This window comes from Scardinius erythrophthalmus (assembly GCF_964197995.2).
Source record: "Scardinius erythrophthalmus genome assembly, chromosome: 8".
In the NCBI taxonomy this organism is placed as follows: domain Eukaryota; kingdom Metazoa; phylum Chordata; class Actinopteri; order Cypriniformes; family Leuciscidae; genus Scardinius; species Scardinius erythrophthalmus.
Genome location: NC_138228.1, coordinates 26,223,953 through 26,251,227, shown reverse-complemented (window position 1 = coordinate 26,251,227; position 27,275 = coordinate 26,223,953). Strand labels below are relative to the sequence as shown.

Below are 27,275 nucleotides of genomic sequence, written 5' to 3'. Positions count from 1 at the left end.
TTTCAAAACATAACCTGCGCATTGTACCCAGCACTTCTGAAAATGCACTTCCGAATGCGTCTCTGTCCCCAGCACATTTCAAACCAAACTGACGCCCTAAAAGTGCAAGCAAACAGCAGAGTTTCCAATGATCAATAAAACAGGATGTGCTGTAAATAAATTTAACTCATCCATAACAACATTAAGTAGAAAAAGAGCAATGACAAATAAGATAAAACTAACAATTTAAATGTCTTTTAGAAATCTGTCTACTCAAGTAGGCCTACAGTATAGTTCACTTAAAGTCCGCGTGAACCGGAAGTTGCAAACGACTTTTCTCCAGTGTTGTGACGTATTTCCTAGTGAAATGGAATATTGAACAGAGGGTTCTCTAGCGCTCCTCCTCTCCATCTCTCGTTCATAGCAGACTAATGGTTTGAGAGGAGTGGTTAAGCGTTTCCCAAACCAAGCTGTCAAACCTACGTCATCAGCCATTCCAGACCGGAGGTAACTTTTCAGACTTTGATTAAAAATTACGACGGCAAACAATTTTTTTTCTGTGCATTAACTTGCACGGATTAATTTTTCACCACTAGACTAGTAATATGCGCTAACAAAGTAAATAGGGTCAATTTTGATTTCAGTTGGACTTTAACCACCAGTCACAACCAATTAAAACCAAAAAAAAAAAAAAAAAACGAAATCTAGAAACTTAAATTTTGTATTTAAAGTTGTGTTTTAACATAATTGTAATTTTTCACAATCTTTTGACCTGATTCACTGAACTCATATAGGTTTACTTTATTAATTAAAGCAGCACTGTCCTGGTACATCATAATATGTTTAGCCATTTCAATGAGATGCAAATAATCAAATTAATAAAAATAAAAAAACTTCAATTAATTTTTTATGTGGGAGTTAAATTTTTTATGTTAAAAATTGGAGTAAGATTTACTTAAAAAAAAGCTAGGAAACAATTTTCACTCAGAAAATGCTAGTAAATTTAAACAAAATTATCAGCAGCTTTAACTTTATTACTTTTTTAATTCTTATTCACTCTTTGTTTTAGCGATGTTTATAAATATACTATATTTTTGCATTTTGTTGACAAACTGTCTTACACTGAAAAGAAACCAATGTAATCTTCCTGATTTAATCACGTAAAACACAAGTCTAAACACAAGCACCACTCTTCTGAATGATGGTAACCACAAACCTCCAAGAGTTTGTAAACCAATTGTTTGTAAAACATATAACCTGTTAAGCTGCAACCCACTTTTGAAAAATCCCAAGAAATGACATACCCAAACTGAAACAGATACAGTTCATGAACCCTTTGTACTAAAAGCACAAGTATGATCTCATTTGAAAGCTGACACCTGGCAGTTTATTGTAATGTAGAATTAATTATTGTCATAATGACAAAAATTGTTATAAATAGCTTCAAAGTTTTGTAAAGTTATTAGAAATTATTTTTTATGAAACATCCTCATGAAAATAAAATTGAAGTTGGCCCTGGAGCAATCTAGAAATGCACTACAGCTAAAGCCACATGTCTAAACATTTTATGTTTAAAATCTTAAGATAATAAGTCCAAAACTCTGTATTTAGTGAAATGTTTTTCAAGACCATGTCATGTGACTTTATTTTGATTTGATGCTAAAATGCTACTGATGTTTATTGTCATCTTCTTACCATCTATGCAGTATATTGTCTTTATTGTTTTGTGGTGCAAACGAGCCCCATTCAGTCTCAGTCTCCCCCTGCTCACATTCACACCTCTCCAGCCTGGCTATGGCTCTAAATATGCATTTCTTTTGTCTGCATTATAGTTACTAACGACTGGCTATTCACATGCTATTCATATGGTTTCAGTCACTAATTTCTTTTCTCAAAGTTCACCCTTACATTCTAAACTGTTTTAAATGCATTTCTTGAATAAAGAAACATTTCAGTAAGCATTCAAAAAATAATAAAAATATAACTTCTAGGTGGCAGGTGCACCTAGGGCTAGCTAGCATGTTAGCTTAGCACACCATCAATACACGACAATTTATGAGATTAAAACCATGTTTGTGCTTATAAACTTACTTTATAAAGCAAATCGAGTATTTTAAATAATTTTCTGTGATCTAATTTGGCTTCAGATAAAAAAATCAGACAGAAAATATACTATTGTATACTGTTCTGCACAATGATAGTCTATATAGATTAGCATTACATTATAAATATAATCTATTATTATGGAAATACCTGGCATGGATTGAAAAACACAGGTAACTCAAATATCATAGCAAACATGTTTATTGTCTTCAAAACGACTGTATCTCCATGTTACAGCCATAGTTACAGCGCGATCTGTTGTTAGCTGTGTGTGTGTTCGAGGCTTCCTGGATTGTCACATGATTATGGCACTTCTTCATGTTCTAATACTGTGCACAGGGCGGCGAGGGCGCCCTCAGGCTATTGGTATGAATTGAAAACACATTAACAGAGTATGCAAACGCTCATAATGATTACATCGACGCATTTGGGTATAAATTCAATAAATATTATTCCTGTCTATAGAAATCTAATGTAAACCTATGAGAATATATCAATATTTCTCCAAATCTGCACATTTTTTAGCTAAAAGCCCGGAAGGACGTTGTTTTGTGTATCGCTGTCATGACGACGGCACGGGAGTTTTTTTATGAATGAAAGCGGCTGACGCGCATAATTCATATCAAAGGTATCGACTCATTTTTTCATTTCATAACTCCTGACACAAATTAAGAAATAACTGTCGCTATAAGTTTCTCATAATACAATAGTGGTCAAATTCTGAAACTTGAGTCTTATATCTTTGTAATGATGTATAGTTTGTCAAGGTATAACATTAAATCTGATAGTAACTTTGAACTATTTATAAAAAAAAACGCTTCAGTGCGCCCGCGCTCTGGCAACGGTTAACAGGTTTTAATGCTAACTTTACTTACAAATTCAAAAAAATATTTTTTTCAGTGTATAAATAAAACGACATGAAGGAAGTTAATTCCAAAATGTAATTAATTGCACAGTCTTTGTTTTAGCTGCTACCAATTGACACAGAGTCAAGAAATTACAAACCACCCACCCCCCAGGTCTGCCAATTCTTTGCCAACCCCCAATGCTAATCGATCTCCTCTCAGGAATCAAAAGAAAACCGGGTTTTCCAGTTTTCACCAGCGTGTGGGCGGGGTTTTAATCCCTTGCAGTTCCTTTGTTTAAATGCTATTTGAGCAAATCTACAATACATACCTTTAAGTTATTTCAAATTAATGTTTATAACTTATAAAAATAAGTTGATATCGCGTAACTTAATTTGACATATGTTGATGTAACCAACTGACATTTACAGCAAGAAAGGGAATGTTTCACGTCCAATTTGATTATTTGCATCTCATTGAAATGGCTAAAAATATTATGATGTACCAGGACAGTGCTGCTTTAATTAAGTAAATCTTACTCCAATTTTTAACATAAAAAATTTAACTCCTACATAAAAAATTAATTGAAGTTTTTTATATTTTTATTAATTTGATTATTTGCATCTCATTGAAATGGCTAAACATATTATGATGTACCAGGACAGTGCTGCTTTAATTAATAAAGTAAACCTATATGAGTTCAGTGAATCAGGTCAAAAGATTGTGAAAAATTACGATTATGTTAAAACACAACTTTAAATGCAAAATTTAAGTTTTTAGATTTCGGTTTTTTTTTCGGTTTTAATTGGTTGTGACTGGTGGTTAAGTGAACTATACTGTAGGCCTACTTGAGTAGACAGATTTCTAAAAGACATTTAAATTGTTAGTTTTATCTTATTTGTCATTGCTCTTTTTCTACTTAATGTTGTTATGGATGAGTTAAATTTATTTACAGCACATGCTGTTTTATTGATCATTGGAAACTCTGCTGTTTGCTTGTACTTATGCTTAGGGCGTCAGTTTGGTTTGATGTGCTGGGGACAGAGACGCATTCGGAAGTGCATTTTCAGAAGTGCTGGGTACAATGACGCATTCATTTTTTTTTCTCTCTTTCGCGCAGGTTATATTTTGAAAGACGATGTCCTGTAGCTCAGGCATGGCCCCACTTTTCAACAGGCCCACCCAAAAAAAAAAAAAAAAAACTTTTACTATATTCTAATTTTGTCAATAATTATTAAAAAAATCGCCAATAAGCTCATAATTTGTGCTAAAATAGTGTTTAGTTTTAAAAACCATTTTAAAAAGCTAGTTATATTTGGATGTTTCTGCGCAAGTTCAGCAGACAGTGAGGTTCGTGTTTTTTCCGATCAGAGCTCGTGAGTGGAGAGCGCATTTCTGAATATTCCGCTCCACTCGTTCATTCCGCAGGGTCGCTCGCTCAACCCATATGTCCTGTTGCCTGGTTCGAAAATATGTGGAATAAGGGCTGCTTCCGACTAAAAGTTTTTTTTCTAGTCGACTAGGCTAGTTGTTCATTTAAGTCATTCGTGGACAAATCGCCCCTTTATATTAATTTAATTACTTGTATAGCCTACAGGATAATGAGCGTTTACGTAATATAGCCACACTCAAGCGCACGACCGCAGGCATAAAGCTTGCCACAAGAACCAGTAAAAGTAATGATTATGAATGCGTCTAAATGTGTCTAAATACGCTGTGAATGTGAATGTGTATTATACGCTGAGTTTCGGTTCATTTATGAGACGAACTCCAGTTCACTCGCCGGCGCCTCCATGTCGTGATTCTGCTATATTTACTTTTACTTTAAACATTGATTAAAATTAAGATATAATTAATACAAAATGAAATTCAATTTAAAGAAAGGCAGCTGTTCTGTTTGAGGTCTCTGTGAAAGTTTTAAAGCAGTCTTTTAGTGCCGCTTTCAGAGCGCTCACGTCCGTAACAGAGAACTGACACGTTGTTTTTTCCCTCATAAATGCGAACACGAAAAATAAAATAAAATTAATATTATAATGTTTTTTTGTTTGGTCAGACAATGATTACCAAATTTCTCTCTCATATTGCTCCTCATAAAAAATCGAACAAATCGGTCAAAAAAATCGAACCAAAAGTCAAATTAATATGGACGGAAGTTAAAAGTGGTGGGTACAAAATGACTCATGACGAAATCTGGTGGGTACGCGTACCCACTGTCCCCACCGAAATCGACGCCTATGTAAAGGGAAACATGATAATATAAAAAGTACTGTACAGTAATGCAGAAAAGCGCATTACAACCATGTTAAAGCTATTAAAAACATTCAGATGCAAAAAGGAACTGTAAAATTAGATAAGCTAGTTAATGATATTGTGCAAATGCTCTCGGTCTCTTCAAAGGTCTTCGCAAATTATTGTGTTATAAGACTCAGTTATCATACATCACATCTCTTCTACTGTAAGTACACAGAAAAAAAAAAAAGACAAATGATGCGTGTTTGAGTCGGATTTTTATGAAGAATATGTGATTGTTTATGTAACTGGCAAAAGAAAACTTCGCCAACCAAACATTTGCCAAAAAGCGTGCATGTGTATGACATCAAAGTACTGCCAAAGCACCGAGAATCCCTGTCATGTTACTTCAATATCATACAGTATGATCATCATGAAGTCGACCACACATACAGTATTGTCGTCAGTATGGCCTACATGAAACACGACTGCCATCTACAGGTTTTAGTATTTCCTGCGTCCAACACCTAATCCCCCTTCTGCAGGATCCAGCAGAATTTCGGAAGTGCTCGCGGCATTCTTCTCTCTGAGACGCGCATTTTTAAAGGACACATCTGTAGTTGTGAAGATACTGCCTTTTCTAGTATCTTTGACAGAAAGGGTAGATTCGAGATTGGCCTGTAATTGACTAACTCTGTAGGATCAAGTTGCGTTTTTTTAACAAGCGGTTTAATCATAGCCAGCTTAAAGGTTTTTGGTACGTATCCAGACAAAGATGAATTGATGATAGTAAGGAGAGGATCTGTGACCTCTGGAAGCATCTCTTTCAGTAGCTTAGTCGGTATAGGGTCTAATATACATGTTGTCGATTTAGTGTTTATTCGATTTCATGTTTAGATGATTTAATGAGTTTAGCGAATTCTTCCTCTCCTATAGCAATAAATGAATCGAATTTTTCCTCAGGGAGACTACCGTGCACTCCCTGATGTGATACTGTAGTAGATGTTTGCATAGTTATAATTTTGGCCCTGATATTATCAATCTTATAAGTGAAGAAGTTCATAAAGTCATTACTGCTGTATTGCTTGGAAATTTCTGGGCTTGAAGCTTTCTTTTTCGTTAGTTTAGCCACTGTTTCAAATAAATACCTAGGGTTTTGTTTATTTTCTTCTAATAGGGTTGAAAAATAAGCAGATCTAGCAGCTTTTAAGGCCTCTCTGTATGCAATCAAACTCTCTTTCCATGAAATGTGAAATACCACTAGTTTTGTTTTCTTCCAGTTGCGCTCCATTTTTCTGGCTGCTCTCTTAAGTGCCTGAGTGTGCTCGTTGTACCACGGCATCGGACTATTTTCTTTAATCTTCTTTAAGCGCAACGGAGCAACTGTGTCAAAAGTGCTGAAAAAGAGAGAGTTAAAAGTTTCTGTTGCAATATCGAGTTCTTCTAAGCTATCCGGGATGCTGAGATGATGAAACTGATTAGGAAGATTATTAAGCAATAAAAGCAATCTTTAGTGGCAGAAGTGATAGGTCTCACATATTTGTAACACGGAGTCGGCTTTGCAGCCTTGGCTAAATGTAATTTACACAAGACTAGATAATGATCTGAGATGTCATCGCTCTGCTGCGGAAATTCAACGGCATCAACATTTATTCCGTGTGATAATATTAGATCTAGAGTATGATTACGAAAATGAGTAGGTCCTGACACGTGTTGTCTAACTCCAATAGAGTTCAGAATGTATTTAAATGCCAATCCCAATGCATCTTTTTCATTATTTATATGTATTTTAAAATCACCAACAATTAGTACTTTATCTGCAGCCAATACTACCTCTGATAGAAAGTCAGCAAATTCTTTGATAAAATCTTTATGGTGGCCTGTATACAGTAGCCAGCACAAATCTCAAACGTGATTTGTCATTTACACTATATATTTTTACATTAAGCACCAACACTTCAAAAGAAGTATATTTAAAACTAGATTTCTTAGTGCTTTTGAAAATATTACTATAAATTACAGCAACACCTCCCCCTTTGCCTTTCAAACGAGGTTCATGTTTATAACAGTAATCTTGCGGGGTGGACTCATTTAAAGTAATGTAATCGTTTGGTTTTAGCCAGGTTTCTGTCAAACACAGCACATCTAGATTATAGTCAGTAATCATATCATTAACAATAAGTGATTTTGAAGTAAGGGATCGAATATTCAGCAACCCAAGCTTTATAATTTGCTCATCTGTATTATAGCTGTTTTTTATTTGTTGAACATCAATTAAATTTTTAACCTTAGATGGGTTGAAACGTTTTTTTTGGATTTCCAAATTCGGGGAACAGACACAGTCTTTATGTGATGATAGCTAGGTAAGTCCTTATCATGGATGTTTACAATGAACATTTATAACCGCAAATACAGGCACCTAAATTTGCTTTGCACCTCTTAGGTATTAACCTAATATAATTTCCTTTATTTCTTGATGGTCACTGTGTTGATAAACAACTAAAGTGTTGTCAAGATCTTAGTTAATTTGTTTGTAGAAATGTTAGGAAGAGTTCACTTTATAAAAAATATACAGTAAATTATTATGTTATTTTTTTCCCCAAGTTAAACTCTGTGTTCTTGTAAGAAAGGAGCATCACCTGGGAAATACCAGTAACACCTCCACTTGTAAATCTACAATCTAATTCTGTTTACATCAAATAAGGCAGTTGCTGTGACACAGTAGATGACAATTCAAAGAACAGGCTCCAATATTACATCAAATCAAATAACTAGGAGTTACTTTAAAGGAGTATAAATGTCATGTCCTAACAACTCATATTATAAAGTCTCCGGTTGATTGATACTGGCAGCTCAAAGTTACCTTGTGCTTAGTGGTCTGAAGAAACTCTGTACATGCTACCATTAGGAGATATCATTGGGAAACATGGAATTAGCTTTCACTGTTATGCCGACGATACTCAGCTGTATATTTCTTCAAAACCTAACGAAACTTACCAATTCACAAAATTAACGGAATGCATAGCTGATATAAAAAAATTGGATGACTCGTAATTTCCTACTACTAAATTCTGAAAAAACAGAGATTCTAATTATTGGACAAAAAACTTCCTCATGTAATAACCTAGAATACTGTCTAACACTTGATGGCTGCTCTGTTAAGTCTTCGTCGTCGGTTAGGAACCTGGGTATGCTCTTTGATACCAACCTTTCATTTGAAAGTCACGTGTCTAGTATCTGTAAAACCGCATTTTTCCATCTTAAAAATATATCTAAATTACGCCATATGCTCTCATTGACAAATGCGGAACAATTAGTTCATGCGTTCATGACCTCAAGGCTAGATTATTGTAATGCTCTACTGGGTGGTTGCCCTGCACGCTTAATAAACAAACTACAGCTAGTTCAAAACGCAGCAGCTCGAGTTCTTACCAGAACCAGGAAGTATGACCATATTAGCCCAGTTCTGTCAACACTGCATTGGCTCCCTATTAAACATCGTATACATTTTAAAATATTGCTGATTACTTACAAAGCACTAAATGGTTTAGCTCCGCAGTACTTGAGCGAGCTCATAACACATTATAGTCCTTCACGTCTGTTGCGATCTCAAAATTCCGGCCAGTTGATAATACCTAGAATATCAAAATCGACTGCTGGCGGTAGATCCTTTTCCTATTTAGCACCAAAACTTTGGAACAGTCTTCCTAACATTGTCTGGGAAGCAGACACACTCTGTTAGTTCAAAGCTAAAAACACATATCTTTGACCTAGCATACACATAACACATTATAGACTTCTATAATTCAATGTTAGGCTGCATAGATTAGGTCAGCCAGAACCGGGAACACTTCTCATAAATCCTGATGTACTTGTTACATCATAAGAAGAATGGCATCTACACTAATTTTAGTGTCTTTTTTTATCCCGAGGTTTTCCCGCAGCCTGCCGGATCCAGGCCGTATCCAGATCTGACGAAGGACCTTCGCCTGGACCCGATGACAACGCAGTGCTGAAGTGCCAACTAGTCTCTCCCTATGGAGGATCCCTTTACCACTCTACAGATAAAGCGTTTTCGGGAAATTCGTTCCGCGTACCTACCCCAAAGTGATAAAATAAAATAAAATTCTGTATCAAAATTTATAAGGAAAGACCAATACTTTGTTTAGGCTTGGTTTGTAGGCAATTACAAACCTGCGCACATATATTCAAACGCACATAACTATAAAACCAATTCTTAATGCTCATGTGAACGCCATCAGCGTTTATCACAGGTTCGCGTTTAAAGTCTGTGTAGAGAGAATGGTGTCGTCTTGGCAGCCCCTAATTTAATAACAAATGATCGTTGCGACGGAAGCGAATCAATCAAAACTAACTTTAGCTGGAAAATAGCTTTATTAAAAAAACGCTATAAAGCCAAAACAATCTCTGTTACCTTAAATTCTACGTTTATCTCTGTAAAGCTGCTTTGAAACAATCTACATTGTTAAAAGCGCTATATAAATGAAGATGACTTGACTTGACTTGCTTAGAGAGGTGAGAAAATAAAAAATAAAAAAAACCCAGATGGAAACACTTATTAGTGACAAGTTACACATATCAGATATTATTCAAAAATAGTTGCATTATCAATAACATATGGTAGATAAAATAATTATATAAGTTGGTCATTGCTGTTACTTATAGTATGCTCCTCGCACAGTTACAATTGAATCTTATATTACACTTTATCCCCTGCAAAATGTTTTATACATGAGCAGTAGCTACAATGAAATGAACGAAAATACAAAATACCAAGCTTAAGGCCATCCCTCAATCACAGATTGTTTATAAATTCTGTAAACACCAGATTATAATTCAGTTATGGCACTATTTTATGTCACCCTCCTCACACTTTGGTTTCTGTTGTGTATTGGTGTGCAGAGTCAATATAAAAATAAAGATAGGTGCATCTATCAGGGAGATGACGATACATACACATTTTACCAGGGGGGGGATGTGGTTTTGGGAGGGCTATTTCCTTTGCATTTCAGTCCTGTATCATTGGTTTCTTCTTTTAGGACCAAACCTAAACCTACTAAGTATAAATTGTGTGTTGTGTTTTATATTTCTTCTTATAGATGATCTGTGAAAGAATACAATTGTTAAAAATTGTTCTTAGTCTCTCTGAACTAAAAGAAAATGCATTTTTGTTTACTGCATTGCAGTTGTTTAATTCATTCAGTGTTTTTGAAATCTGTTGCAGCTTTACCCCTCGAGCACTGAGGTGGATGCAGACAATGATCTTTGCTGTGAGAGAAATAAACCAGCGGCAAGACCTTTTGCCGAACCTATCTCTGGGCTACCACATCAGAGACAGCGGTGATGACATACCTGTATCTGTCAAGAGGTCTCTTCTCCTGGTCAATGGACAGCCAGAGAGGGACAGTGGACAAAACTGTGAAGACACACAAAAGCAGCCTAGCCCTGTAATTGTGGGAGAGGCATCATCAGGAATATCCATGGCTGTTCTGAGAAGTCTAAGCTCCTTCAAAATACCTTTAGTAAAACAAAATATATTAAATTTACAAAATATACAGAATATATTAATATTTAAAATATTATTTTATTAACAATAATATAATTTATTTTTCTTGGTAATGAAAATTGTGATGATGTATTGATGCATGATGCATGATGCTGTATCATTTAGATTAACATGCATACATTTGCATGTTTTTATAATTTATTATATGTAAATATTGATAATTTTGGTCCATATACAATGTTATGTTGATAAAGATGTTGCCTTGTACTGCTACTGCACTGCTAATCTTAATGTTTTCATATTTTAGGTGAGCTACTTTGCATCCTGTTCCTGTCTCAGTAACAAGAGAGAGTTTCCAGCATTCATGCGAACAATGGCAAGTGATTTATTTCAAATTAAAGCTTTGGTAAAACTTGTTCATTATTTTCATTGGACATGGGTCGGGTTGATCGGTGTGGATACAGACTATGCTCGGTTTGCCATCCAGCTCTTCCTGAAAGAGTCAGAAAAATTTAATATTTGTCCTGCTTATGTCAACCTTTATCCTGTTGCACTGACGCAAGATGCAGCAGAGGAACTCGTGAACATTTTAAAATCTTCTTCTGCCACTGTCATAATAAGCTTCTCTGTGGATTCATATCTGCATGGTATCCTGAAAGAGTGCAGACGGCAAAATGTTACTCATCTACAGTGGATTGCCAGTGAGGCCTGGGCCACATCAAAAGCCCTCTGGGAGGATTTTGGTGATCTATTAAAGGGAACATTGGGGTTTGCCATACGGAGAGCTGATATCCCACATTTTGGCAGTTACCTCAGAAGAGTAAGTGTTTCTGTTGCTCAGACGTCCCATTTCCTATCTGAGTTTTGGGAAGAGACTTTCCGTTGTCGGCTGAATGGGTTCTTAAAAACCCATGTACATGGAGAAGCAGCACAGAACTGGCCACCCTGCAATGGCAATGAGAGTTTGAATGATGTGTACACTCCTTATTCAGATGTGTCACAACTCAGAGTGTCCTACAATGTTTATAAGGCTGTGTATCTCATAGCACATGCACTACATGACATGAGTACATGTGTCCCAGGAAAGGGCCCCTTTCAAAATGGGACATGTGGGAGTCTGTATCAAATTCTGCCATGGCAGGTGTGTGTGTGTGCGTGTGTTACTTTATATTTTACATTCTCCTCTGATAATGTGTTACTAATTAATTATTATTGTGCAAGTATTTTAGCAATGGCTAAATTATACAAAAATAAGGGAAAAAACTCTAATATATATATATATATATATATATATATATATATATATATATATATATATATATATATATATATATATATATATATATATATGTATTTTAATGTGTTCATTACTTTGCATTATCCTTTCTCCCAACCTTCACCTTAGCTCCTGCACTACATGAAACGAACACATTTCACAACATTAGGGGAAGAGGTCAGATTTGATAATAGTGGTGATCCAGTTGCATCCTACGATCTGATGAACTGGCAAAGAGTGTCTGACGGCTCCCTTCAGCTAGTGAGGGTAGGATTCTATGATGCCTCCCTTGAAGAAGACAAGGACCTAATAATAGATGAGCCAGTAATTATGTGGCACAGAGGAGAGAAGGTGTGTGCCATCCCACTCATCACCAGATATTGTTTACTATGTTTGCTTTTTCTTCATCTCTACTTAATGTTTATTGCTGAACTAAGAAGCATCCAGTTTCATAATTTTAAATGGAAATGCACTGTTGATTTTCTTTTCATACTAAACACATACACATTTTAATATATTATACATGAGTACATTTTCATTGTTTTATGTAGATCAGGGGTGTTCAATCCTGATCCTTGAGGCTCACTGTCCTGCAGAGTTTAGTCTCATCTAATTAAACACACCTGAACCAGCTAATCAAGGGATCTAGCCCAATACCCACACTTGCAGTTTTGGCCAATAACAAGAAGTAAGTGTGCAAGACTGTCTAAGGCAGGGATAGACAACTCCTGTCCTGGAGGGCCACTGTCCTGCAGAGTTTAGCTCCAACCCTAATTAAACACACCTGAACAAGGCAATCAGTGTTTTCAGGATTACTAAAAAGATACAGGCAGGTGAGTTTTTATCAGGGCTGAGGCTAAACTCTGCAGGACAGTGGCCCTCCAGGACCGGTTGTCTATCCCTGGTCTAAGGTCTGGTAAATGCCAAAGATCAGTGCCCTTGATGTACACTAAATCCACAGTATCTCTAATGCCGCTTTGATGCTAAGCATATCACATCATGCATAATGTTCAAGAACTTGTATGCTCTTAAAATTGGAGATGGGCAGAGATTATTTAAATATTAGCCCCGCCTCCACTCACTCACACCAGTTCACAGATCCACCCGTTAAGGACCACACATTGACGTGATTGGTTACAAGGTAGTTTGTGACGTCAGAAACACCAACGATTTCAAACCGCGTTTTTGAGACTGTCTTTGGTTCACTGCAGTTTTAAGGAGAAAATACTCATCAATGGTGTTGACTTATGAATGTACACATAGTTTGTCTTAAACCATATTAAAAACACCACTAGTCATATAAACAGCATTAAAAACTTGATTTTGGTTTTTAAATAAAATATCTCCCTTTGGAGTGAACTTTGAGCTTGCAAATCGCCTCGGTTACGACTGTAACCTCGGTTCCCTGAAGAGGGAACGAGCGTTGCGTCGAAAATGACGCTATGGGGAACGCTTTGCGTGATGACGTCTTGAAGCACATGTAAAATCAGTCCAATGGTGTGGCGGAACGTCAGAGGCGGGTGACGTCACATACCAGGAAACTATAAAAGCCGGCCCGAAACAGAAAACGAAAGCTTCGTAAGAGTCTGAAGTCGAGCTGACAGGCATGAAGGAGATATGGCAAGGCGACGCAACGCTCGTTCCCTCTTCAGGGAACCGAGGTTACAGTCGTAACCGAGGCGTTCCCTTTCAAGGGAACTCGCGTTGCGTCGAAAATGACGCTATGGGGAACGTCTATACCAACGCCTCCATAGCTACAAATGTCTGTACTGTGTGAAATCTTGTAGAGCAGCACTAGGAAGACAAAACATGAGACCCTGGAGCAGAGTCTAGATCCAGAGAGTAAAACCTGACGAAAGTGTGCGGTGAGGACCAGCCTGCCGCATCACAGACGTCCTGTAAAGACACTCCTGATATAAGAGCCTTAGAGGCCGCCATACTCCTAGTAGAGTGTGACCGGACAACCAAAGGAGAAGGCTGCCCGGCCGCCTCATAAGCAAGTGAGATAGCCTCGACCACCCACTTGCTCATCCTTTGCTTAGACACTGGACCTCCCTTGTTAGGGGACCCAAAGCACACAAACAATTGATCACTTTTTCGCCACAGGGCAGCTCTGTGGACATACGCGTCTAACGCCCGCACAGGGCAAAGCAAATTATTAGCCTCCTGGTCAGCATTTTGAAAGGGAGGAGGACAGAAGGCCTGCAGAACAATAGGTCTAGCCACATTAGTGGGGACCTTGGAAATATAACCCGGTCTTGGATGAAGAAACGCTTTAACCATACCCGGAGCAAACTCCAAGCATGACGGAGCCACCGACAACGCTTGGAGATCCCCTATTCTCTTGAGAGAGGAAATAGCAAGAAGAAAAAGAGCTTTCAGCGTTAAAAACTTCTCAGGAACCTCCTCAATGGGCTCAAAGGGGGCCAGGGACAAGCCTTGTAATGCAATGGACAGGTCCCATGGCGGAACCCTAGAGCGAACTGCAGGCCTCAGCCTCCAAGTGCCACGAAGGAAACGGGATATTAAAGGGTCTTTACCCACAGACATTCCACCCAAAGGAATGTGGTAAGCACCAATGGCCGCCACATAAACCTTTAAAGTGGACGGGGTTAGACCTGCTGTGAACCGGTCCTGCAGGAACTCCAGCACTGTACCAATTGGGCAGTTAACTGGGTCCAACCGACGGTCACTACACCAAGAAGTGAAGACTCTCCACTTCAGGGCATAAAGTTTCCTCGTGGAGGGAGCTCTGGACTGTAGAATGGTCTCAACAACCTCAGTTGAGAGACCTGACTCTATGAGCTGGGCCCCCTCAGAGGCCAAGCCCACAGGTTCCACAGTTCTGGGCGGGGGTGAAATATTGAGCCCCCTGCCTGGGACAGAAGGTCTCTCCTGACGGGTAACTCCAGAGGATGCCCGTCGAGGAGGGAGACCAGATCGGGAAACCATACTCTGCCCGGCCAGCGCGGGGCTATCAGAAGCAGGCAAACCCGGTCCCTGCGAACTCTCTCCAGAACTCCCGGGAGCAGAGCAACTGGGGGAAAGGCGTACAGACGTAGCCTCGGCCACGTCTGAACCATAGCATCCAGTCCCAGAGGAGCTGGATGCGTGAGGGAGAACCAAAGTGGACAGTGAGAAGTCTCTCGAGACGCAAACAGATCCACTTGTGCTTGGCCGAACTCCCTCCATATCAGCTCCACCACCTCGGGGTGGAGCCTCCATTCCCCGGGCCTCGGCCCCTGCCTCGACAGAGTGTCTGCTCCTATATTCTGGACCCCGGGGATGTAAGCTGCCCTGAGTGACAGTAACTTCCCCTTGGACCACAAGAGGATATGGCGTGCCAAGTTGGATAACGGGCGCGAGCGCAAACCCCCTTGGTGGTTGATATAGGCGACTACCGACGTGTTGTCCGTATGTACTAGCACATGGTGTCCCCTGAGATCTGTGATAAAGCTCCTCAGAGCCCGGAAGACAGCTAACATCTCTAGGCGATTGATATGCCAGGAACGATGATGGTCCTCCCACAGACCTTGAGCTGAGCGACCCTCCAGGATCGCTCCCCAACCCGTGAGGGAAGCATCCGTCGTTAGCAGTTTGCGACGACAAGGAGCTCCCAACACTGGGCCCTGGGACAGGAACCAAGGTTTCTTCCACATAACCAGGGCACGTAAGCATCGCCGCGTGACCCTGATTGTGCGAAATGGGTTGCCCCTCGGGGAAAACCCCCTGGTCCTGAGCCACCACTGCAGGGGCCTCATGTGCAGCAGTCCAAAAGGTATCACGTTGGAAGCTGCTGCCATGAGACCCAACAGTCTCTGGAACTGTTTGACAGTGAGTAGCTGGCCTAGCTTTACACTTTTCACAGCTGCAAGGATGGACTCTATACGTGGCGGTGACAGGCGCGCCTGCATCGACACTGAATCCCAAACTACGCCTAAAAAAGTGGTCCTCTGGAGTGGAGAAAGCACACTCTTCTTGGCGTTCAGCCGTAACCCCAACTCTTTCATGTGGGCGAGAACAACATCTCGATGTTGAACCGCCAACTGATGCGACTGAGCTAAAATCAACCAATCGTCGATGTAGTTCATGATGCGAATACCTTGGAGGCGCAGCGGCGCCAGAGCTGCATCCATGCATTTGGTGAAAGTGCGGGGTGATAAAGCTAGGCCGAATGGAAGAACACGATATTGGTATGCTTTGCCCCCGAAAGCAAACCTCAGGAACTTCCAATGACACGGACGGATGGAAATATGGAAATACGCGTCCTTGAGGTCTATCGTGACAAACCAGTCCTCGGACCTGATCTGTGGCACGATCTGTCTCAATGTTAACATTTTGAACTTGAGCTGCATGACTGATTCGTTCAGAACTCAAAGATCTAAAATGGGACGCAATCCCCCGTCCTTTTTCGGAACTATGAAATACCGGCTGTAAAACCCAGTTTCCCTGTTGGAGGGAGGTACATATTCTATGGCCCCTTTCTCTAACAGAGTGTTTACTTCCTGTTCCATAACCAGAACCTGCTCGGGGCCCACCACTGTGGGCAGGACCCCCATAAACCGAGGTGGGCGTCTTTTGAATTGAATCTGATACCCTTTTTCTACGGTCTGCAGGACCCAACGAGAAACATTTAACAGTAGCTTCCACGCTGTCAAAGATTCTACTAGAGGTACCAGCCTCTCGAGACAGGTTTCTGGATTTTGTTGTTGTTGAGTAGTCAATTCGTCGCCCTGTAACGGCGCACCGGCAGGGAACGACTGAACAGACTGCTCTAACACCCTCCTCAGAGGGGGCGGGCATCCCGAGGCCACTACGTTTCCGGGTGGTCCTTGAGATATGTGCTCGCCGGAGACCGCTGCGCCCTGTAACACCGGAGGTGGCAGGGTTGGCAGAACGGTCCCCTGAGGGTACCGAAGAGAGACGGGCACCGTAAAAAGAGGTGTTAACCGCTCTGCTTCGGGGGGGACTACCCTCATTTGTCCTGAGCCCTCGGACGTCAGGACTTTTTCCCAGCAGCCTTCTTGGCGATAATGACGGTCCGCAGATCCGTCTTACCCCTCGAAGACTGCTGGGTTTGAGCGCGCCCTCCGTGTCCCCGTGATTTTTGTGGGGGAGCACGGGAGGACACACTCTGTTTTTGAGTGGCACGGTGTTCAGCACTCTTTTTAGATGAGTGAGGCTGCTCCCGCTCAGCAGCCTCAAAGAAAGAACGGCGGGGGAGAAGCTTTTGAAGTGTGGCTGCCTGCTTAGAAGCTTCTTGAGACTTAATAACAGCACTATTTACAGCATCACCAAATAGACCTGATGTAGAAACCGGAGCATCAAGAAGAAAATGTTTTTCTTTGTCCTTAATTTCACTCAAATTGAGCCACAGATGCCTCTCAGTGGCCACCAGGGCTGCCATAGAGCGGCCGATGGATTTAGCCGTCTCCTTGGTGGCCCTGAGAGACAAATCTGTGGCTTTACGCAGTTCAGTGACTGTATCAGGACCAATTCCCCCGCCCTCATCTAAATCACCCAATAATTCTGCCTGGTATGCTTGCATCAAGGACATAGTGTGTAAACATGCTGCAGCTTGGCCAGCGGCGGAATAAGCTTTATTAACCAGGGATGAAGTCATTCTAACTGGTTTGGTGGGTAATACAGATGCCTTCAGGGAGGATGCCGTTGCTGGAGAGAGATAGCTCGCGAGCGTCTCTTCCACCTTCGGCATCTCCCCGTAACCATGCTGCTTATAGTTTGAGATGGATGAATAGTGTGATGTTTGTGCACTATAAACTCTATATGACATGGGTTTCCCCCACGATCTCGACACCTCGGTGTGGAGATCGGGGAAAAACGGAAGGCTTCTGCGCTGAGGCTGTGCACGAGATGGCAGGAAGCGTTCGTCGAGCTTACTTTTCGAGCGAACGTCCTGCCTATCTTCTGGCCACTCAATAGATAATCTGTCGACCGCTCTTGTAACTACTTCGAGCAGTTCCTCAAATGCATGGGACTGAGGTGGCGAATCCTCAGACCCAGCGTCAACACTAACAACGTCCACCTCCTCAGAGCTGGACAATTGCAGCATTGGTGCCTCCATCGGGGGGGAAGAAACCGCAGCGCGTGCTTCCACACCCTGATAAGAGGCACTGGATCTATCAGACGGTTGCTGAGATAAGGCAGAGCCCGTCTCAACATCCACTGATAGATCCATTTGCGAACCCCAGGTCTGAGATCGCCGCTGTGCCTCGGCAACAGCGGGACCAGAGCCCTGGGGAACGTGGTCGGGATTGAACCGAGCCAAACGGGATCGGAGCGTCCGCAATGGAAGCGCACAGCAATGCACACAGTCACCACCCTCGAGTGCTGACTGGGCATGCTCCTCTCCCAAACAAACAACACAAAGAGTGTGTGTGTCACCTCCCGTTAAATAACGCGGGCAGGGATGGACACACACTCTAAACTGCTGCTTGCTCGCCATAACTGAATATATATATATAGACAGACAACACCAAATAACAAGGACAGATTTCAACACAGAGCGCAACTGAAGACTCAGAAAGCTTTCGTTTTCTGTTTCGGGCCGGCTTTTATAGTTTCCTGGTATGTGACGTCACCCGCCTCTGACGTTCCGCCACACCATTGGACTGATTTTACATGTGCTTCAAGACGTCATCACGCAAAGCGTTCCCCATAGCGTCATTTTCGACGCAACGCGAGTTCCCTTGAAAGGGAACTTTTTTTATGCTCAAACAGCAACATTACACACTAACTAAAGTTGAAAAAGTGATAAAGCATAAAAGGACCCATTTAAAATAAAAATGTGTAAATTAAGCTCTTTTAAAAAAAAGCTTGTATTTTTGCAACACTGCAGTCTTCATGTCACTTGAACAACTGGGCCAAATTCAGGAAATAGTATTTTGAAAGTAAACAAATGCTCAACTGCAAAGACTGCAAGTATACAGGTGCTGGTCATAAAATTAGAATATCATCAAAAAGTTGATTTATTTCAAGAATTCAACTTAACAGGTGAAACTAATATATTATATAGACTCATTACATGCAAAGTGAGATATTTCAAGCCTTTATTTGTTATAATTTTGATGATTATGGCTTACAGCTTATGAAACCCATGAAATCAAAATCCCAGAAAATTTGAATATTACATGAAATCACACAGTAATTACACAGTAATACCATGGTCATTGAACCAGGTTTTGGTTCTTTTGGCAGTGTGGGCAGGTGCAAATCCTGCTGGAAAATGAAGTCAGCATCTCCATAAAGCTTGTCTGCTGAAGGAAGCATGAAGTGCTCTGAAAATGTCCTGGTAGACGGCTGCGTTGAGTGGACAGCACAGTGGACCAACACCAGCTGATGACATGGCTCCCCAAACCAACACAGACTATGGAAACTTCACACTGGACTTCAAACATCTTGGATTGTGTGCCTCTCCATTCTTCCTCCAGACTCTGGGACCTTGGTTTCCAAATGAGATGCAAAATTTGCTCTCATCAGAAAAGAGGACTTTGGTCCACTGTGCTTTATTAAATCCAGAGTCAACGCAACCGTCTACCAGGACATTTTCAGAGCACTTCATGCTTCCTTCATTTTCCAGCAGGATTTGCACCTGCCCACACTGCCAAAAGAACCAAAACCTGGTTCAATGACCATGGTATTACTGTGTAATTACTGTGTGATTTCATGTAATATTCTAATTTTCTGGGATTTTGATTTTGTGGGTTTCATAAGCTGTAAGCCATAATCATCAAAATTATAACAAATAAAGGCTTGAAATATCTCACTTTGCATGTAATGAGTATGTAATGAGTCTATGTAATATATTAGTTTCACCTGTTAAGTTGAATTCTTGAAATAAATAAATTTTTTGATGATATTCTAATTTTATGACCAGCACCTGTAGGTATTGGGGCAGGCCCAAGGACTTCTGACTCGCTAGAAACCTCCAGCAGCATAATTTGACACCCCTGATTTAGATTATCCTGCAACATTTTAAGTTATTTAGAAAATTGTGCATAAATTATGGTTCTCTGTCAAAATGTCCCTACACAAAGAGTTAAGTAAATGTAGCGTTATTCTACTGCTTGTTCTGTTGTGGTTATTAGGAACCAGAATCATTGTGCAGTCAAAGCTGTATGCCAGGCTCCAGGAAGGCCAGGCAAAAAGGAAAGCCAGTTTGCTGCTTCGACTGCATACCGTGTGCTGAAGGAGAGATCAGTAATGAAACAGGTGTGAAGTTTTTCACAGTTCATCTCTTAGTGGTTTTCTGAGAAGAAGGAAAAATCTGTGTTTTATGCTTCCCCTTTCCTCCAAATTTTCCAGACTCAAATGATTGCCTGACATGTTCAAAGGAAACATGGCCAAACCAAGCCCAAGACCAGTGCATTCCCAAAACATTAGAGTTTTTGTCCTTTCAGGAGCCTTTGGGAATAATCTTATGGGCAGTTTCAGCATTCGGGGCCTGTGCAGCATTATCAGTGCTTGGTGTGTTTATAATGTACAGGAAAACACCAGTCATACGAGGAAACAATATGGAGTTAAGTTTCCTTCTCCTCCTGTTCCTCTGCGCATGCTTTCTGATTGGCCTGACATTTATAGGGAAGCCCACTGACTGGTTATGCCGGACTCGGTATCCAGCCTTTGGAATCAGCTTTACTCTCTGTATTTCATGCATCTTGGCAAAAACTGTAGTAGTTTTAATGGCATTCAGGGCCACCCTCCCTGGTAGTAATGTCATGAAGTGGTTTGGCCCTGCTAAACAAAGATCAAGTGTAATCTTGTGCACTTTTGTGCAAGCACTTATTTGCATCGTGTGGTTAAGAACTAAGCCTCCTGTTGCTGCATATAACACCAAGTTCATGAGTGCAACAATAATTGTTGAATGTGCTGTAGGATCTGAAATTGTTTTTTGGTGTGTGTTAGGATATATTGGCCTCCTTGCTTCTTTGTGTTTATTATTAGCATTTTTGGCCAGAAAACTACCAGACAACTTTAATGAGGCTAAATTCATCACATTTAGCATGCTTATATTTTTTGCTGTGTGGATAGCATTCATTCCAGTTTATGTGAGCTCCCGTGGAAAGTATATGGTTGCTGTCCATGTCTTTGCTATTCTAGCTTCTGCCTTTGGTCTCTTGCTGTGTATATTTGTTCCTAAGTGTTATATTGTACTTCTGAAACCTGAGAGAAATGACAAAAAGCATATGATGAAAAAATAGTACTTTTTTATTCAAGTCTAGTTCATCAGGTTACAGGATTAATGCTTACAGGGCTGAACGTGTGCACAATTCACTCACGCCATGCTCTTACTTACAGGGATAGTCCACAGTTGTTCCTTAGCAAAAATATTAATATAACCCATATAAGTTGACCAGTTATTAAACCTAAGAATTGTGCTAAGAATTGTACTAACATGCTCCGGAGTAGGTTTTATTCTTGGGAAGAGATCACAAACCTAAACTAAACCTCAGACATAAGGAAATGTTACATATATCTGATGCAATAAAGCCACTTTCCCTTAATTTCTTGCTCAAAATTAAAGCAGTTCACAGTGAAAGCATTTTAGTAACAAAATTGCCCAGCTTTTGCTGCTAATTATTTATTATATTTATTTTATATAAGTTATATATGCGTAATGCATTACACATAAGCATTTATATTTTGACAATTTTCAACTTTTCATTTAAATTACTATCTATAATTGATTTTGTACTAGGCATCATTCTATTAAAGATATCTGTAATTGAATTACCAATAGTAAAAATATATAATTCAAAATAGCGTTAACTGGTGATTGACTAGTCATAACTCAAATATCAAAGATCATAACTCAAAGATATCTTCAATTTAGCTTCTTTAAGCGCAGGACAGCGATCATAAAATGAAGTTAAATTAACCCCCCAAAAAAGTGAAGGGCACGAGAAGGAATTTGCAAAAAACGAGTTTGACCGTTCGACCGGGAGGGCTCTCACAGCATCCGACGGGAGCTTGGATGCTCGCGGCATCGGACGGGTAAGCCCCGCCAGCAGTTGAACGGTCAGCTCGAGTACGACGCAAGATTTTTACGAGCGTGATTTGGGAACGAGTTTAGCCTTTCGACCGGGAGGGCCCTCGCAGCATCCAACGGGAGCTTGGATGCTCGCGGCATCGGACGGGTTGGCCCCGCCAGCAGTCGAACGGAGGGCGCCCGCTGAACTCGGTCGGGGGGCTCGACCGGCGCTTCGAAGGGCGCTGGGACATGGGAATAGACCCCTTCGCGGCCCAACGAACGGGGAGCCCACACGGCGACACGAGCGCAGCCGTCCGGCGATGACTAAGACAGGCAGGCTCTCACTGCAATTCGAACAGGAGGGCTCGACTGGCGCTTTGGAAGGGGGACTGAGCCCGGCCCACGAACGGGGAGCCATCACTGCGTGCGAACGGGGGAGCCTGCAATTGTTTGTAAAAATACACTGTATTTTAGATATAATTATTGTAGCGGGCGTGAATACGGCGAGCCAAAATGGTTTTGAAAATTGGTTTGGAGAGTGACAATGAATGGAGTGCAGCAGGTGTAAATAAATCCAAACAATCAAAAAGCCATTCTTTTTTAAATCTCCTCATTCTTTGTGCAAGGTTGCTCAGAATGACAGAGACCTTTGTGCCATTCCTAAAAACATTGTACATACCTTTCATTTCCAAGGTGTTTGATTTTCACTTTACCATGTTCATGTACAGAGACTCATGTGAATGTTGAAGTCAGCAGGACTCAGTGGCATCTGGGCCCTGAAAGAAAAAAAAAGTGAACATACTGGTATCAAGAGAAAGGCCTGCACAAATTTGGGAATAAATTTGAGATTTTTCTGGTTAAAATTGCTTTTTAAAATTCACAGAATACACACACACACACACACACACACACACACACACACACAATGTTTCCAACAATATATAATATAATGAACACCAGGTTTGTTGTGCCTTGTAGGCATAGGCTATGTGCAGTGCTGCATAAAATAATAATAACAATAACCTATAGCAGCCTGTAAATGTTACGGCGCCCAGTGACATGCCCGTTATTCAGTCTCGAGCGCCGTCCCCTGAATACTGAGTATGCATACTTGGCCTAGTATGCATCATTTGTGCGCTGATGATCTATGCACCTGTTCGCAATGAACGCTGAGCTCTAGCGTATATCTGGCTCGTTGGCTCAGTGTTCCTTGCGAAGTATTGTTCCACTACTGTGTTGCATGACTGAGCATTCTCTGGATTATTTATTTAACCCTTCGCTGATTTCTGAAACCCTGCTTGTCCTAACGACTCTGATTCTGTGCAGCCTGCCAAGTGAACCCCTGCCTGTGACCCGACTTCGATTCGTGCTGCCAGCCCTGAACTAAGCCTGCCTGACCACCGAGAACGGACTGAACCAGCTACCCTGCCCTCATATCCCCTTAACCCTTTACCTTCACCTTACCATTAATAAAACGTTGCACATGGATCCGTCTCAGTCTCCTGCTTCAAAACAGTAAATCTTCCAAAAGATTTCAGTAACACCTAAGCTAGAGAAAAATATATTGATTATCATATGTTACTTCAAATGTTTCCATTCGTTATGATGATATGAAATGAGATAATAGTAAAAATATGAAGCCGTTTGGTGCGTTTTGCTTTTCAAACGCGATCACGCTCCAAAATATGATATATTCAAACGCGATCGTGCTCCAAAATATGAAACATTATGGTTACCATATACATATCTACGTTTGAGCAGATATCCACAAACACAGTAACAGTAAACACGGGTCTAAATATTATAATATTCACCATATATCTAGCAACAGTTCAACTGCAATGTGAAATTTATGCAACAATAACAAACTAATATGTAAGAATTTCTTACCTTACATCTTTCTTGTCTTCAAATCGCGTTCTTCTTCTTCTGAGGTAAATTCAATGTAAGCTCACGGCGCGTCTTCCAAACTCGCCGAAAAGCAGAGACTTGTGAAGTTTTTTCGTGCTTTGTTTTTGAGGTAACGAGCGCGTTCGCGTTCCATGTGGAGATTTGCATGTGAATCTCTTTTGCGCGCGTGGGCGTGGTCAAATTAAAAATAATGAGCAAGTGTTTGAGATACTGGACATCTTGTTGGTTTTATACAAATTACTTAAACAGAGAATATTTGTTTTCAGTTTGAATCTGATCATTTAAAAGTACACACTTAACCCTCTGATGGTTTACGGGGTCTTTTCAGACCCCAAATGACTTTTGCTCAAATTAAAAAAAAATGTTTCCTTTGTCCAAATGGTATGAAACCTTCTACGGCTCTCAACACTTTCTAGATCTACAAAAAAAAATTAAATTGGAATGATATCTGTTTTTATGTTAGCGTGACAAAAATTGTGACACTCGTGGTCAGAGACCCCGAAATCAAAATAGACAAAATTCATCATCAAAATCAGAAACAATGCAGAACACATCGACAGAAATGGCACAAATAAAGTGGCACACTTCCACCAATGCAAAAACATCCACAATGCTAAATTATATTGCTCACAACACGCGTGTACACACACATACACACACACATATAGAGGAATACATTTTTGAGACTATAAAAACTGTTCTCTTATCATTTGTAAAATAAAATCATCCAAAATGCAGTACCACCACAAACATAAATTGGTGACACTGAAACATTGAAAATGTGCACACACACACACACACACACACACACACAAACACACACACACACACACACACACATACACACACACACACACACATTTGTAAGGCTATAATTTGTCAAATAAAATCATCCAAAATGCAGAACCAACACAAATATAAAGTGGTGACACTGACACCGACAATGTGTACTCACACACTCTCTCTCACACACACACAGGGTACAAAAAAATGCTAAACTTTGACAAAAATATTTTATTTTTGTTATAATTGTGATTTTATAATATTTAGATATGAATCCAACTGAATCCAACTTGTGAAAAGATATCTTTCAGGTAGTCTAATAGCAAATAGCATATACTGGAGCTCTATAGCCATCTAGTGGTTAAAATTATTATTTTTTATTTTAAAACTGCATTTTCCAAAAAGTGGGCAAAAATGTTACATTAAACCATTTAAAATTATCCATGTTATCCCCATGAATGAAAGTTAGAAATCTGGGTCTTTTATAAAGTGAATTTTACATCAAATGCTGTTTTTTTGTAAAAAGGCTATTATTTATTTATTTATTTATTTATAGAAATTTAAAAAATGTCATAAATTCTCCAAAAACTGCACAAATGTTGAGTAAAAACATTAACAAACAGAATAAAATTACATTTGTAAAAAAAAAAAAAACTATTATCTTGTTACAAAATTAAATGCTATTGTCTGGGGTCTCTAGAGACCCCAAAAAACTTGAGTGTAGACACAAATAAAGACCACCAGAGGGTTAAATGTTTATAAAGGTATATGGCTCATAAATGTGTGACAAGTATTCGCTGAGTTTGGTTTCAGTTTATAGACGTGCTCAAGAAAAAAAAGTTCACCGCGACGGGGAGGCAGAAAGCACACCCTGTTTATTTTCTTTATTTTACAAAAGCACAATATTTTAATTTGATTGTAAGTGGACACATACAAAAGTAGAAATATCAGAGATTCTTTTTTTATATTTCTTTTTTCTGTATGACCATAAATGACAGAGTAATTTAAGTTTATTGTGCTACAATGTGAAGAAAATCCAGCAAAACGCGCGGGCGCGTTTGCCGACCCCAGAGGGTTAAGATGTTTTTGGAACCAGAATCTCGTGGCTGGATGATTGGAGTCGTCTGCGAAGAGTGGATCGAGTGGAGATTTGAACATGGAACGTTTATACTGTAGGTAATTTATAAGAGAATGGTACGGTTGAATGGGAGTTGGCAGATTAAAAATGTAAACGAAGTGACCTTTTTTAGCTCGATCAGTTTTACTTTGTTTAATGAAGAAAGATATGGTTTTGTTATCTACCACCTGTAAATCTGAAATTGTAGGGTGGATATTTGTGTCAAAGTTAGATGTGATTGTTAGTTCGGAGCAGCGGAGAAAACCGAAAAAAGCTAGGATGAACATTGCTTCTAGTGTGCGGGCGGTGTTGGTGGAATGGTAACCGAGACAGAGTGTTGCAATACATTTGGTGAGTATGTCACTTGTAATAGGTTGTCTGGTATCCGGGCGAGTGGGATGAGTTCTTTGAATTCCTTTATTGAGAAGGGACGTTTGAGAGTTATTAATGGTGGGGGCAGGTTTACCGTAGACTAATTTATGGAAAAATTTAATGCCGCTTAGATAGCTTTTTATGGATCCGGCTTGGAGACCTTTAACTCTGTTAAGTTGAGATATGAATGATGTAACGGTTAAAAGAGAAAAATCGGGAAACGGCAGATTGTGAGAGAGGTGAAATGTTTTGAAAGATTTCCATGCGGTGAAATATGTTTGGAGGGTTCTAGGTGAAACTGCTTGGAGGATAGAATTAATAGAGGTGTCTAGAAGGGTTTTTAGCGGATGATTTATGAGAAGATCAGCTGAGAATAATGAGGAACTGGGGTTGGAAAGGGATCCGCTTCTGGCACCAGTATCCTGAATTTCTGGAAAGAGAAACGGGAAAGAGAGTCAGCGATTTGATTTTGTGCACCTGGAACGTGTTTAGCAGTTATTATAAACTGATCACAAGCGGAGATCCAGATGAGGCGTCTGAGGAGTGGCATTAATGCAGGTGAGTGAGAACGACCTTTGTTAATGCAGTGCACAGTTGTTTCGTTGTCACAATGGACCAGAATGCTTTTAGTTGACCACTCTTTCCCCCATAGGGAAGCTGCGACGACGATTGGATAGAGCTCAAAAAGGGCAGAGGAGGCTGAAAACTGGGGAGTGTCTATGAGCTGGGGGGGGCCAAGAAGACGCGAACCAGCGTCCTTGGTAAAATCCCCCGAAGCCGATCGAGGGAGCTGAGTCTGTGAACAGTTTGATATCGAGGGGGAGAGAGAGATTAAGTCGTTGTAGAAAAAAGTTAAGCCATTCCACTGGTTAAGGAAAGTTATCCATAAACTTAACTCGTTTTTGCACTCGCAAGATAGAAAAATTTGGTCTTCCAGCGTGTGAACGGATGACGCGAGGGCGAGGAGATGCGCGATGAAAGGGCGGCCTTGCGGAATTATGCGCATAGCATTGTTTAGGTGGCCAAGCAGCGAGAGTAGTTCGCGTTTGGAACAATTTGGGCAGTCTATGAGATTGGACGCGATTAAAATTATTCAATAATTTTTTTCCTTAGGCAGTGAAGCCTGAAAATTTACTGAGTCC

The 27,275-nt window shown here is 40.3% G+C and overlaps 1 protein-coding gene across 1 annotated transcript; it reads left to right on the top strand.

Annotated features, from left to right (window-relative positions):
• Positions 1 to 10,019: 10,019 nt before the first annotated feature.
• On the top strand, positions 10,020 to 21,180 carry LOC308694913 (extracellular calcium-sensing receptor-like; the record flags this gene model as incomplete). Its single annotated transcript, XM_081372725.1, has 6 exons — positions 10,020 to 10,246; positions 10,402 to 10,699; positions 10,991 to 11,824; positions 12,089 to 12,310; positions 20,068 to 20,191; positions 20,285 to 21,180. The coding sequence occupies 6 exons, from the start codon at positions 10,020 to 10,022 to the stop codon at positions 21,178 to 21,180; spliced, it is 2,601 nt and encodes an 866-aa protein (XP_081228851.1).
• Positions 21,181 to 27,275: the final 6,095 nt, after the last annotated feature.